This window comes from Pipistrellus hanaki, assembly GCF_964339955.1.
Source record: "Pipistrellus hanaki genome assembly, chromosome: X".
NCBI classification, from domain to species: domain Eukaryota; kingdom Metazoa; phylum Chordata; class Mammalia; order Chiroptera; family Vespertilionidae; genus Pipistrellus; species Pipistrellus hanaki.
Genome location: NC_140524.1, coordinates 6782926 through 6796276, shown reverse-complemented (window position 1 = coordinate 6796276; position 13351 = coordinate 6782926). Strand labels below are relative to the sequence as shown.

At 52.5% G+C, this 13351-nt stretch overlaps 1 protein-coding gene across 1 annotated transcript; it reads left to right on the top strand.

The window, feature by feature from the left end:
* Window positions 1–4256: 4256 nt before the first annotated feature.
* On the top strand, window positions 4257–13116 carry LOC311615539 (erythroid transcription factor-like; the record flags this gene model as incomplete). Its single annotated transcript, XM_084870888.1, has 5 exons — window positions 4257–4299; window positions 11071–11433; window positions 11536–11642; window positions 12177–12302; window positions 12745–13116. 5 exons carry the CDS (start codon window positions 4257–4259, stop codon window positions 13114–13116), a joined length of 1011 nt encoding a protein of 336 aa, XP_084727014.1.
* Window positions 13117–13351: the final 235 nt, after the last annotated feature.

The following is a 13351-nucleotide window of genomic DNA, read 5'->3' as shown; positions in this document are numbered from 1 at the left end:
CCACCATTTTAGTCTCTGAGGTTCCCCCCCTCAGCCCACCACCCAGAGCCCCAACACTTTGTATCTTTGCATCCTGTCCCCACAAGCCCCACCATTAGTTCCAGCTTGAGGCCACGCCTCCTCTCCTCCCCACCCGGTTAGTTCCTGTCCTCTCAGCTCACACCCCCTTGGCCCCGCCCGCTCATCTCTAGCCTGAGGCCACGCCCCTGGGCTCCCACCTGAGTCCCATCCCATTGGATCCCGCTCCATTGGTTCCAGCATCTGAGGCCCCGCCCCCTCAGCCCACCACCCTGAGTTCCAACCCTTTGCATAGCATCCCCACAAGGCCCGCCCTCCAGCGCCATCTCATCAACTATGCATCAACATCTTATCCACTACAACTGGGGAATGCCTGTCCCTACACCTGTCCCTGGATGGGTAATGAGAAGACTATGACCTGGCTAATCAACCACACCGCCCTGTATAATCAGCTCCATTGCATCATAGGACAGTTTCCCTTCATTTCAATTTGGAAATGAAAGCGTTGACCCGAAGGGTGAACATCAGGGAATAGATAATGATGGGTTGATATTGCTGGAAAATTCCTCCATGCAGATGAGCTAACTTTACAATTCTCGAGGTATATCATCTCTAAGACTAATAAGCTTAATATTTGAAAACCATTTGCGGATTGCAGAGGGAGAATGAACTCCTAAAATGAAGTAAGTTAATTCACACATAGCCTTCTGGTGATTTTAGAGTTGTCATAGGAAAGTTAACACACAGACATACCAAACTGTCAATGATGGCTATTGGTCACTGGCAGGATTGCCCGTGATTTCAATTGCGTTTTAAAATTTTCCAAATCATCTCAACGCCCTGCATCAGGGTTTGCCAACCTGGACACTACTGGCATTTTGGACCAGATAACTTCTTTTAAAAAAATGCATTTTAATGATTTTTTACAGAGAGGAGGAGAGAGGGATAGAGAGTTAGAAACATCGATGAGGGAGAAACATCGATCAGCTGCCTCCTATACACCGCTTACTGGTGATGTGCCCGCAACCAAGGTACACGACCTTGACCAGAATTGAACCTGGGACCCTAGAGGCTGACACTATCCACTGAGCCAAACCAGTTAGGGCCCAGATAACTTCTTGGTGTAAGAGGCTGTGTTGCCCATTCATGGCATTTAGGCAGCATTCCTAGCTTTGATCTACTTGATACCAGTAGTACCTTCCCTTTCCCCAGTTGCGACAAAGAAAAGTGTCTGCAAACCTTGCCAGGTGTCCCCTGGAGGGCAAAATGCCACTGGCTGAATACCACTGCTATACAGTGTATGAAATTCCAATACTATAGAATAATACGTGTATATAGTGATGGATGGGTGTAAATACACATCCATATATTCAGTCAGTAATTTTTTGTTTGCATAACATAGTCATTTTCCAACAGCATTAAAAGTCATTCAAAAGTATCCTATAAAATTTGCATACCTTTATTCTAAAGACATTCAGTATCCTGTTGGAAATTCGGGTGGCTCCAATTTTATAAAAATCACTTTTGATAACATCGCATTGGAGAAATATATATATGTTTCCCTCTTGAGACTCAATGCCTCCACGAGGAATTGCAGCATCAAATGGATTTCCTGTTTATGGCTTCTTATATGTCCTGTCAAATCTCCATCCGGCCTGGTGATATGCATGTAGAACCCCATCCTGTAATGTACCAGAGAGCTTTGTTTCTCATGACAGCTTAGATCATTATTAAACAATAAAAACCCGTTGTTTTCTAAAATGTATCTGTACTTTTCTGAATGTAAGAGTAATCCATGCTCAATGGAAACATTCAGGATGGAAAGGATGAGGCAATCAAAACTTGCTCTCTTAGAATTCCTTTTGTCTACGAGGATCACCGATCTGCTCTGCCTCCCGAGTCTGCAAGTCTTGCCAGTTCCAGGAAGTGGCACCAGCAAGGATCCAGCTACTGTGGACCAAGTCTAATAAGTGTCATCAGTGATTGCTTTCCCTCCCTCATGACCTCACAGCCAATCAAGTGTTGCCTTCTGAAGCCTCAGACAAGGACATGCTGGAGCAGACACAGGCCATCTGCACTCTGCCCTGTCTGAATCCCAGCTCTCCAGAGTGCCTGAGCATGATGTATTGGTCATTGTACCAGGACACTAAGTCACAGAGTGGTAGATGGCCGGAACCCATCCCATTCACTCATTCTTCATTCAGGTACACCCCCTATTTCTTCAGTATTTTTGTTTTCCATATTCCATCTTTGTTCATTGTCTCTTCCGTCCTCATCACAGTGTATTCTATATTTCATTCCAAATTTCTTCCCATTCATTTACAGTGCTTTTGTCTGTGGCGCAAATTTTATGGTCCATTGATTTCATGACATTGCCAATTCTGTTTGTTTCTTTCTTTGATTTCTTCCTACATAATTTTGATGTTTTTCTATTTTCTTTACTATTTTATTTCACTGCACATTCTATTCCATTCCTTTTTCTCATGACAGCAGGTAAATTTTTATTCTACCTGCCATTAGATATTTATTTGTACTCTCCTTTCAATCCCATCTTTCCATTCCGTTCCATTCCACTCCATTTTCCATTCCACATCCAGTTCAAGGCCGTATTCCATGCCCTTTCATTCCGGTGTCCACTGCAGGCAGTCTCCATATGCTAGCTTTCTGCATTTAGTGCAGATCCACTCCCAGTCCTTATTGCTTCCCAATACCATTCCAGTGTAACTTGCCTTGCGTTTCACTCCCGTTGCTCATCCGGTCCAGTAAGCATGCCAGTGCATTCAGCCAAACTTCCTAGAACAGTGACTTTCAGGAGAACGTTCTGCTAACAAATCAAGACTGCACGGCCTGTGTCAAGATTTTCCTTCTCTGGGAAGGTAGTCATGAAGAGGACTCGATGGAGGATATGAACCATTTTATTCAGAAGGATGTGCCTCACAGCGATGTATTATAGGAGTGGAAAGTGGGAGCGATGTGAATCCTGGAAAGTTGACAAGTGTAACCTTCTTTGTACTTCAAAAGGGCCTCGTGGACATTGATTCACTGACATGGCAAGGGTGTTTTCTGGACTTCAGAAACAGGTTACCGGACAACAAAATATGGAAAAGTCCTTCCATTTCATAACATAAAATACGCTATGAGGCAGGTGCGAATGGCTTTTCACCAACATGTAAATAGCCTGCCAGTTCTTGCTCATGGGTGGTGAGAATGAGGTGCCAGCTCTCTTGCACTGGCTTTTCTGTTTGGGGTTCTGAGCAGGCGGCCCTCTGGGACTGAGGATTAAAATCGGCACCCACAGATTGGACGTCAAGCCTGTGCATGGCAGTGTATTTACATGAACAGCAATGAGAGCACACCACACAAAGGGGTGTGCGTTCACCAGCGGATGTCTCGGCAGCCGCACACATGCTGATGCCCATGTCAGGACGAGACCCCCCGGAATGGAGGGCAATCGGGGACCCGAGGCTTTTCTTCCTGGAAAGCCCTCCCGGGAGCCTGGCAGCACTGCGGGAGGGACATCTGCAGCCAACACAGTGCAGGACCCTCTCCCCCCACCCCCCCCAGACTGCGGTGCAGGCAGGACGGCGTGGGGTCCCCACTTGACAAGGAGTGCTGTGCTGTCCCTGGGGGTCAGCGGGGACCGGTGTGCAGCTCAGATGGCGGGAGGGCCGCTGGTATGGGACCTGTCCCGGGGCCAGTGTGTTGTGGCTCCAGCCCCGCGGGAGGCCGAGCCCCCAGGGCGGCGCTGAGGAGGTAGCTGACTTGGGGGACCCCAATGGTGTAGGGGACCCCCTCTCCGCCCCTCCCCCCCCCCGGCAGCATGCCCACTGGGGGCCCGGGAAGTAGGGGATTCGCAGTCCCGAATGGGGGCCTGGGGGGGGGGGGGGAGAAGTAGGCGGGGGAGGGCCGCGCCTGGCGGTGGGAGTAACTTGAATTTGAGCTTCGTGCTCTACCCAGGGGGGAGGGGCTGGCGTTCTCTGAGCAGCCCGTGGGCACGTGGCTGCAGCCGGCCAATCAGAAGCGCGGACTCCACAGGACACGCCCACCTCACTCCCGCTCTCGGTGGGGTGTGTCCGCGCCCTCGAGGGAAGGGCCTCGCTCTCTGAGGGAAGAGGACTAGCTCTCTGAGGGAGGAGGACTCGCGCTCTGAGGGAGGAAGCCTCGCTCTCTGAGGGGGACTCGGTTTGAGGGAGAACCCAGTGTGAGGGAGGACTCTCTCTGAGGGAGAACCGGTCGCCATGGCCACCCCGTCGTGCCGGGAGAAGGAGCAGAAGCAGGAAGGTGAGGTGCCCTCAGGGCCAACTGACGGGACCGCTCACTGCAGCCTGAGGGCGTCCCGGCGCCTCGGGCCCTGATCTGGGGGGGACTGTCCCCAGGGGGGGCCTCAGTCTGGGGGGACTGTCCCCAGGGGGGGCCTCAGTCTGGGGGGACTGTCCCCATGGGGGGCCTCAGTCTGGGGGGACTGTCCCCAGGGGGGGAGGGACGCCCGGCGCTGTGACACTGCAGGTGCCTCCGGGCGCCATGATGGTCATGGCGCCATTTCCACAAACAGGGCCCAGGCCGCCCTCGAGGCCTGAGGCCGGAAAGCGGCGTCCTGAGAACCAAGTCCAGTCCGCACCCAGAACCGGGGTTGCGGCCCCGGTGCGCCCAGGTCCTCAGCCTGAACCCGTGGGCAGCACGTCCCCATCCCCCGGGACAGGGGGGCCGCTCAGGGCCTGGGCAGAGGGGGGGCGCTCAGGGCCTGGGCAGAGGGGGGGCGCTCAGGGCCTGGGCAGAGGGGGCAGCCCAGGGGGACCCCGGCGAGGTGTCTCCAGGGTGCTGTCTCTCTGCAGGGGCCAGGAGGTCAGTGCCTTGGCCGCCGGCTCCGCCCAGGGATCCACCCTGCAGATGCCAGGAACCTGCTCAGCCAGGCCCCTTCCTGCAAAGCCTGGCCCCTTCTTGCTCAGCCAGGCCCCTTCCTGTGAAGCCAGGCCCTGCCAGCATCCCCAGGCCTGGGAGGTGCAGCTGCCATGCGCGGCCATGCACCGCAGCTCTGCCCTGCTGCCCAGGGCTGTGCCTCTGCACCAGGCTCTGCCTGCCTCCGCAGGCGGGCTGCTGCCTCTGCCTCAGCGCCTGCACCCCTCCGCCGCCACCCCAGTGCCTCTGCCACTGTATCTGCATCTGGGCCTGCACCCCACCGCCACCACAGCCCTGCATCTGCCTCTGCACCAGGCCCCGCACCCCACCGCCTTGCCTCTGCCTGTGCACCAGGCCCAGGATCCAGCCGCCCTGCAGCCAAGCCACCACCTTCTGCTGTCCCTCACCATGCAGCTGGGCCAGCACAGCTCCTGGGAGCCCGGGGTCCCCACCAGGTCCTGCTCTCAGCGGCCTCATCAGGAAGCCAGGCCCTGCTCGCAAATGCAGTATTTGTGAGCCAGTCTCTCTTTCCCAGCGCCTGACAGCGAGGTCAGGTCCTGGGCACAGCAGCCACACCAGCCCGCCAGGCCCTGGCCCCTAAAGCCCCCCAACCAGCCCCAGCCAAGCCCTCCATGGCCGTGGCCTTGGCCGTGGCCGGGCCTGCCCAAGGGTTTCCTGGAGTTCCCTGAGCAAGCAACCAAGGTCATGAGTTTGAAAGCCCCCTCTGCCCAGGATCCCCCTCCTAGCACTTAGCCTGCTCTTGGCCCTTATTCGGGGCCCTCTTCGCCCTCCAAAGGGGCTGCCTTTGCCCCTGAGTTGAGATTACCCTTTCCTAGTTTGCCTTTTATGCAGTGGATCTTTGAAGAATAAAATTAAGAAGTTGGCTTTATTGTTTTAATAAAGGTTTTTCATTGAGATAAAGGCTTTGGCGGTTTGTCCCTATCCACTTAAATGTTGGCATTTGGGGATACCGTGTCATGTGACTTTGTTGTCAATGAGGTACACACGTGTTTGGTTTGGTTTCTGCTGTTTCATTGTCCTTTTTTTTTATTATTATTAAATTATTATCTGTGTACATATCTTACCATCCCCCCTCTTCCATACATACCCTCCCTCCCCAGAGTTTTGTGTCCATTGGTTGTACTTATATGCATGTATGCAAGTCCTTCGGTTGATCTATTATCTCCCCCAGATCTCCCTACCCTCCCCGCTGTAATTTGACAGTCTGCTTGTTGCTTTACTGTCTCTATATCTATCTATTTGTTCATCAGTTTATAATGTTCTTTATTATCCATAAATGAGTGAGGTCATGTGGTGTTTCTCTTTCATTGACTGGCTTATTTCACTCTTATTGTCCTCTTTTTATGTGGGTGTTTGGTCAGAGTGAAACACTGAGCAGCCACCATCTCACATAATCTCCATCACTCGGGATCCTTGCTCCTTCCAATTGTGCTGCCTCTGCTCAGGCGCTTCCCCAGGGTCTGATAATAAACAGTGTGTATAGTCAGCCTGTTGCTAGCTCTCAAAAGAATACAAAGGGCCCTAGCTGGTTTGGCTCAGTGGGTAGAGCAAACTGTAGGGTCCCAGGTTCGATTCTGATCAGGGCCATGTGCCTTGGTTGTGGACACATACCCAGTTGGCGGTGTGCAATAAAATATATTTTTTAAAAAGGAATACCAAGGGATTCATCACCTGCACTAACAGATTAAGGTGGAGACAAGATTAAACTCAGGAAAGAGATCAATAACCTACGGGCCATCTATTAAAAATGTGGGAGCTAAAGAAATACTTCTGGGGACATATATTTTAATAGCACATACTGATCCTTGGATAATCCCACACTCATCCAGGGACCAGAACAAGGAAGCCCATCCTTTCTGCAGCAGCAAGTCCCCCCACGCGGTGCAGAGGGCCTCTATGGAGCCCAGTTTACAGATGTGGAGGTGGAGGCTCAGAGCACCGTTGTGATTGAGCTCTTGGGCTGGCAGGCCTTGGCTCCGGAGTCAGGTTTCCAGTTTTCCTCTGGGCCCACAGTGAGCTCCCAGGCCCGTTAGTGACCCCGGGTCCTGGTCTCCTCACTTGTCCGTTAGGCACAGAGTCCACGCCTCCCGGATTGCGGTCAGGATTGAAACCCATGGTACAAGTTAAACTAAACATGGTGTTAGTGTGTGTTACTTCTGAAGGATTAAAATAACATAACCAGTAAACAGGCTGGCTCATTGGAAGCAAAATGGAAGAAAATACTATCCTATTAATCATTTACTCTCATTTGTCACTAGATCTCACAACTGTAGCTTATCACAATAATGCTTATGTTAGAGGGTTATTGGGTTTTTTATTTTTTTGTTTGTTTCTAAATTTATGCCCTGGCTGGTGTGGCTCAGTTGGTTGGGGAGTTGTCCTGATACCAAGAGGTTGCAGGTTTGATTCCCAGTCTGGGCACATAACTATTAATAGGTTGCAAGTTTGATCCCTGGTCTGTGCAAGTACGGAAGGCAATCCGTGTTGTCTATCACACCCATCTTTCTCTCTCTCCACCTCCCCTTTCTCTAAAATCCACTAGCATATCCTTGATTGAGGATTAAAAATTAAAAATTAAAATAATTTTAAAATATTTTTATTGGAAAACTTTAGGAAGCAGTGCCCCAGACAGTATCATTGGTGGGTCGGAATGGAAACAGGTGATGTTGAGACACAGCAGTTGTCGGGAGCCTTAAAAGAATTAGTGACTGCATCTTAAAAGACACCTCCATCTTAGACACTGAGTTTCTGACTTACCAGAACTCACGTGACAAGCTGCGGTGTGGCAGTTAACTGGTGTGGCAGTTAACTAGGAACAATGTAAATGCCTAGCAGCATATCTGGCCTTTGAGCAAGGCACACCTGTTGTGATAACTCGCCCCGCCCCGGAGAATCTCTGCTGTAGCCTCCCCTGCAGACACATCCTGCTGATACACAACCCTCCCCGCCCTGCAATGTCTCCGCGGCAACTTCCTCCTACAACCTGTGTACATATATTGCGGCTGCAACAAATAAAATTTGAGGCTTGATCAGAAACCTGTCTTGCCTCCATTTCTCCGCATCTCCTGTCCTCCCTCATTCCCTTCCAGGTGTCTCCCCGCTACCACGTTGTTGTCCCGCTGGCCGGGGCAAGCAGTGAGCTGTGAGTAATGGACACAGCATCTGCCCTGGGGCCTGGCAAACCTGGGGCTGACAACTGGCCCATCTCTGCCTTGCTGTGTGACCTTGATCAGCTCACACAACCTCTCTGACCCTCAATCTCCTCTCCTGTAAATGGGGAGCCTGGTGTCTACTTCATGGTCACTTCCTCTGAGAGGAGCCTTTGCAGATGCTGACCACTCACCCTCCTGGCTGTGGTTACATGGCCTTGTCTCTGTCCCTAAAGCCCCTTTTCCTGAAAGGCAGGCCTGGCATTCCTCCTCCTCCTTCTCCTCTTCCTCCTCCTCCTCCTCTTCCTCCTTCTCCTCTTCTCCTCTTCTCCTCCTCCTCCTCCTCCTCCTCTTCTTCTTCTTCTTCTTCTTCTTCTTCTTCTTCTTCTTCTTCTTCTCCTTCTCCTTCTCCTTCTCCTTCTCCTTCTCCTTCTTCTTCTTTCTCACTCTCTCCCCCTCCTCTCTCTCTCCTCCTCTCATCTCTACGTAGCTCCCTCCCTCTCTCCCACCTCTATGTGGCCCCAGGTGTGCTGTGTCATTCCCAGGTCTTTTTAGTAATAAGCCGGGATCTTCTCAGTTTCCTGATGGCTTTTTGCTGAGGACATCTTGCAATCACAAAAACCTCTAGGGCCAGTCCAACCACAACTTTGGTGATTAATAAGCTGAGCTTCGCAAGGAACACACACGAAATGAACTGGCCTCCAAAACTGATTAGTGCACTTCCAGGGACATCTGCATGGATGGCTGAGAAATGGGTCATAGGCCCTTGAAGCAGGAGTTGGGGGGGGGGGACGAAAGGGAGGAGGAGGGTGGGGTGGTAAATGGAGAGGGCCATGGCATTTCTGTGAGTCCACGTGTGAGAATATGGATCTGATGTTTACTTTGCATATGTTTGTGTACCAGTTTCAAGGCATATTCTATGCACATCCAAGTATATACACAAATGGACATTCTGGCATATAAATGAGGTGTATTTTATGACTTTTAAAACAGGTGAGTGGCCAAAACTGATTTGGCTCAGTGGATAGAGCATCATTCTGTGGATGGAAAGGTCCCAGGTTCGATTCCAGTCAAGGGCATGTACATTGGTCGCTGGCACATCCCCAGTGGGGGGTGTGCAGGAGGCAGCTGGTCAATGTTTCTCTCTCATTGATGTTTCTAGCTTTCTATCCCTCTTCCTTCCTCTCTGTGAAAAATCAATAAAATATATTTAAAAATAAATAAATAAATAAACAAACAAATAAATAAATAAAACATGCCCAGATTACAGGCTCGATCCCGATAGGGGACATGCAGATGGCAGCCAATCAATGATTCTCTCTCCCTCTCCGAAATCAATAAAAGTATATATTACATAAAGAAAACAAATCCCCATCTGCAAACTTTCGAAACCTCAATGGAGTTCAGGAGCCTTGCTTTCATTGTTGACAATGGGCCCAGGTGTCACTCTACACAACAATCCCTACCTCACGCCCTACCTCACACAGTCCACAGGAACCCGTGATCCAACTCTCAACACCAACCTTAGTCTTGAACATACATGAATAGAGCATTGCCTGTGGACTGAAGCACCCAGGTTTGATTCTGGTCAAGGGCACATGCCTGGGTTGTATGCTCAGTTCCCATCGGTGGAGGTGCAAGAGGAAGCCCATCAATGGTTCTCATCACTGATGTTTCTTGCTCTCTCCCTCTCTCCGTTCCTCTCTGAAATGAATAAAAATATATGTCAAAAAAACAAAATCCTTTCCTGAACCTGTGGGATGCACCTGTCCTGACTCCCTGCTTTAAGTCCAGCCCTCAGCCTATACAGGCGCCTACAGCCTCAGCTGGTACAGGACCCCCTGCTCAGACACTGTGCAGGGCTTGCTGATATATCCCTGTCCTGGCTCCATGGCCTGACCCTCTACAGGAAGCCTTGTCTATAACAGTGCTGGAGCCTATAACCGGATTCTGCAGAAAACTTTTCCCTGACTTCCAACAGAAATCCATAACTTGACTGGTTTCAGGAATCTCTGACCTGATCTTTTATAGGAACCCCGGAACTTGCCCTCTGGAAACACTCTCCTGACCCTGTACAGGAGCCCTGATGTGACTCTCTCTCTCTCTGACAGCCTTGTTTTGGAAGCCTTACCCTAATCTTGTACAGGAGCCACTATTCTGACTGTGGCCAGTGGCTCCCACATGAAACAGCGTAGCTCTGGGGAGTCTACGAAATCCTGAAGCAGACACTGCTATAGGCTTGTCAACCCTGTTCCCCTATCTTCCTGACTCACTCACTTTCCCAGCCCCCCTTGCAAGGACAGGTGGACATGTGACAGTTCTGATCAATGGAGTGAGCAGAGTGACATACACAACTTCCAGGCCTGGCCCATAGGAACCTCTCAGGGGCCCTGGCTGGTGTGATCAGTGGTTAGAGCATGGGCCTGTGCACCAAAGGGTCGAATGTTCAATTCCTAGTCAACAGCACATACCTGGGTTATAGGATTGACCCCTGGCCCTAGTCAGAGCACACGCAGGCTGCTGCTGCACTGGCTTTCCTGGCAGGGTTCCATGCTGTTGGGGTTGCCAGGGAGACCCTTAGCTAGGCTAGAACCCAACAAAGAAGCCATTTTGGAAAGGGCCAGAAGCCTTCACATGGCTATGTGGACCAATTTGTCTACGTATGTGCAGGCCTGGGAATGTATATCCCCAGAAGGCCACATCAGGAATGAATGCAGTAAGTAGGTGGGGGTGGCCCACGGGGCTCCACACAGTTTGCTCAAAGTCCATTGGGAAACGGCTTCGGGTGACTGCAGCTGCCAGGGTGACCAGTGGGGCTCAGGTCGAGGAGTCCCTCAGGGCCACCAGCTGTTCTGGCAACCTATGGGAAGGTGGGAAGGTTGGCCACCATGCTGGGGCTGTTGGGTACCACTGCACCCTGAAAGCAGGATGGCGTCAGACCTTCTGTCCCCTTCTTTCTTCCTTCCCATACCCACCCCCTCAACAGGCTACCAAGTGCTCAACTGTATGGAGGAGACCCCAGGGGGCTCACAATACACCAGCTGGGCGTATAGCAACACTGCTGTCTACCTGTCCTCCACTGTGAGCCCCACCAGCGATAGCTCACAGCCTCAGGTCTCAGAAGATCCCTATGCGAGAGGCACCATCCTAGAGACTGTAACAACACAGCAACTGAGTTTGGACCTGCTGACCATGGCACCTGCAGTGCCTTCCTCCATCCCTGTCCCCACCACTGCCTCCGGGGCCCCTGAATTTCCAAGGGGCTTCTTTCCTTTCACCGAAAGCTCCCCGAATCCATCGGCCTATTCGCCCACCAATCTTCATGGAGCCCTGCCCATGACCACCTGTGGTGAGGTCCCCCAAAAGGGACAGGGAGGTTGAGGTAGGGGGCGGGTCCAAGGAAAAGTTGTGCTGAGCCTGGATCCCTCTTTCTCCCTGTCCACCACACCAGAGGCCAAGGAGTGTGAAAATTGTGAAGCAACGGCCACTTCGCTGAGGTACCAGAGCGATGCAGATAGTCAGATGATGAATAGGCAGAACCAGCTCAAAAAGCGCCCGGTAGGACCCCAGGCCCGGTCCCCTCTCCCAGGCACTGCTGTTCCCACTCCCTGCAGGATCTCTGTCCTCACACTCTGAGAACCCCGACCCCCTCCCTGCCCCATCCACTCAGGGACCCAGCTCTGTACAGGAGTGTCTACCCTCAGCCCACCCTCAGGCTGCAAGCAGGCACGCCGTCCACCCCTGCACAGCCTTTTTTATACTTGGTTGCACACTGGGATCACCGTGCGGCCCTCCCTAGATGTGCTGATTTACTTGGTCCGGGGTGCTCCCTGGGCATCAGGATTATTTCCGACTCCCCAAGTGCGTCCAGTGTCCACCAACGTTGAGAACCACTGATGCAGCCCCCACCCCATTTGGAAAGCCCCGGGACAGGAGGCCATGTCCTCGCCCATTAGAGAACCCTCAGTCTACTCCTTGTCCCCAACGGTGCCTGTGGTTCTTGTCCAGGAAGCCCTGCCTTCACCCTGACCCTCACCTCCTGTGTCCTCCACCCACCCACTGCACTGACCCTCACATTCTTGCTGCCTCCAGAAGGTCAGCAAGCGGGCAGGTACCCAGTGTACCAACTGCCAGACAACCACCACGGCAGTGTGGAGGATCAATGCCAATGGAGAACCTCTGTGCAATGCCTGCGGACTCTATTACAAGCGACACCAGGTGGGCCCTGCCTCCTTGAACCTGCGCCCTCCCCCATCCCAGTAACTCTGCCTAGCTTCTCCTTTTCCATGCCTGTAATCTTCTTATCTCCCTTCCCTCTCTTCCTGTTATTCTCTCCCCCCCCCCATCCCTCTCTTCTCTGAACTTCCATCTCCTCCCTGACTTCCTTATCCCTCCTGCTCCTTCTCTCTCGGCCATTTCTCATCTCCTTCCTCCTCCCCTCCAGCCATCAGATAGTCCTATGGCTAGTGGCTCTCCCATCCTTTCCCCAGCTTAGGGCCTCACAAGCTCATGATTCCTTAGGCATTATCTGTGCCACAGCTAGGGCCTGCTCCCCTAGTCCTTAGCCAGTTCCCTATTCTTAAGGAGTGGGGTGGGAAGGGTGGAGACACAGAGGCCAAAGTCTGAGGTTGGGGAACACTCATGGCCTCCCTTTTGTCAGGGGAATGCCGCCCAGCCACTGGCCACGCAGAAGGATGGTGTAAAGACCAGAAAGCACAAGAGGTTGCACAAAGAAAAGAAGAAGCCAGCGTCGAGTCTGGGAGGCCCAGGATCAGCTGATGGGCCAGCGGGTGGCTCCATGGATGGGGGCAGTGATGGGGGGAATTGTGTGGAGGTGGCCTCAGGCTTGACATTGGACCCACCTGGCACTGCCCAACTCTACCAAGGCCTGGGACCCGTGGTGCTGTCAGGGCCTGTCAGCCACCTCATGCCTTTCCCCGGGCCCCTGTTGGGTTCACCCATTGGGTCCTTCCCCACAGGCCCCATGCTTCCCACCACAAGCAGCACTGTGGAGGCGCCATTCAGCCCTTGAGGACACAGAACATGTCCCCAGGGCAGGGTTGGGTTCCCTCTCTACAATGAGCCAGCAGTCCCTCTACAGCCCAGCCCTCTGGGCCCCCCACACCCCTTGGTCTGGACCGTCAACGATTTGTAAAATAAAGCACCCGTATCCTGAAGTTGGAGGTGTGGGTCTGAATAAAGAGCCGTGGTAGGTGGGTGTACAACGGGCCTGTGGTTCTCTGGTGGTGGCATGAGGCTGTGAGAGA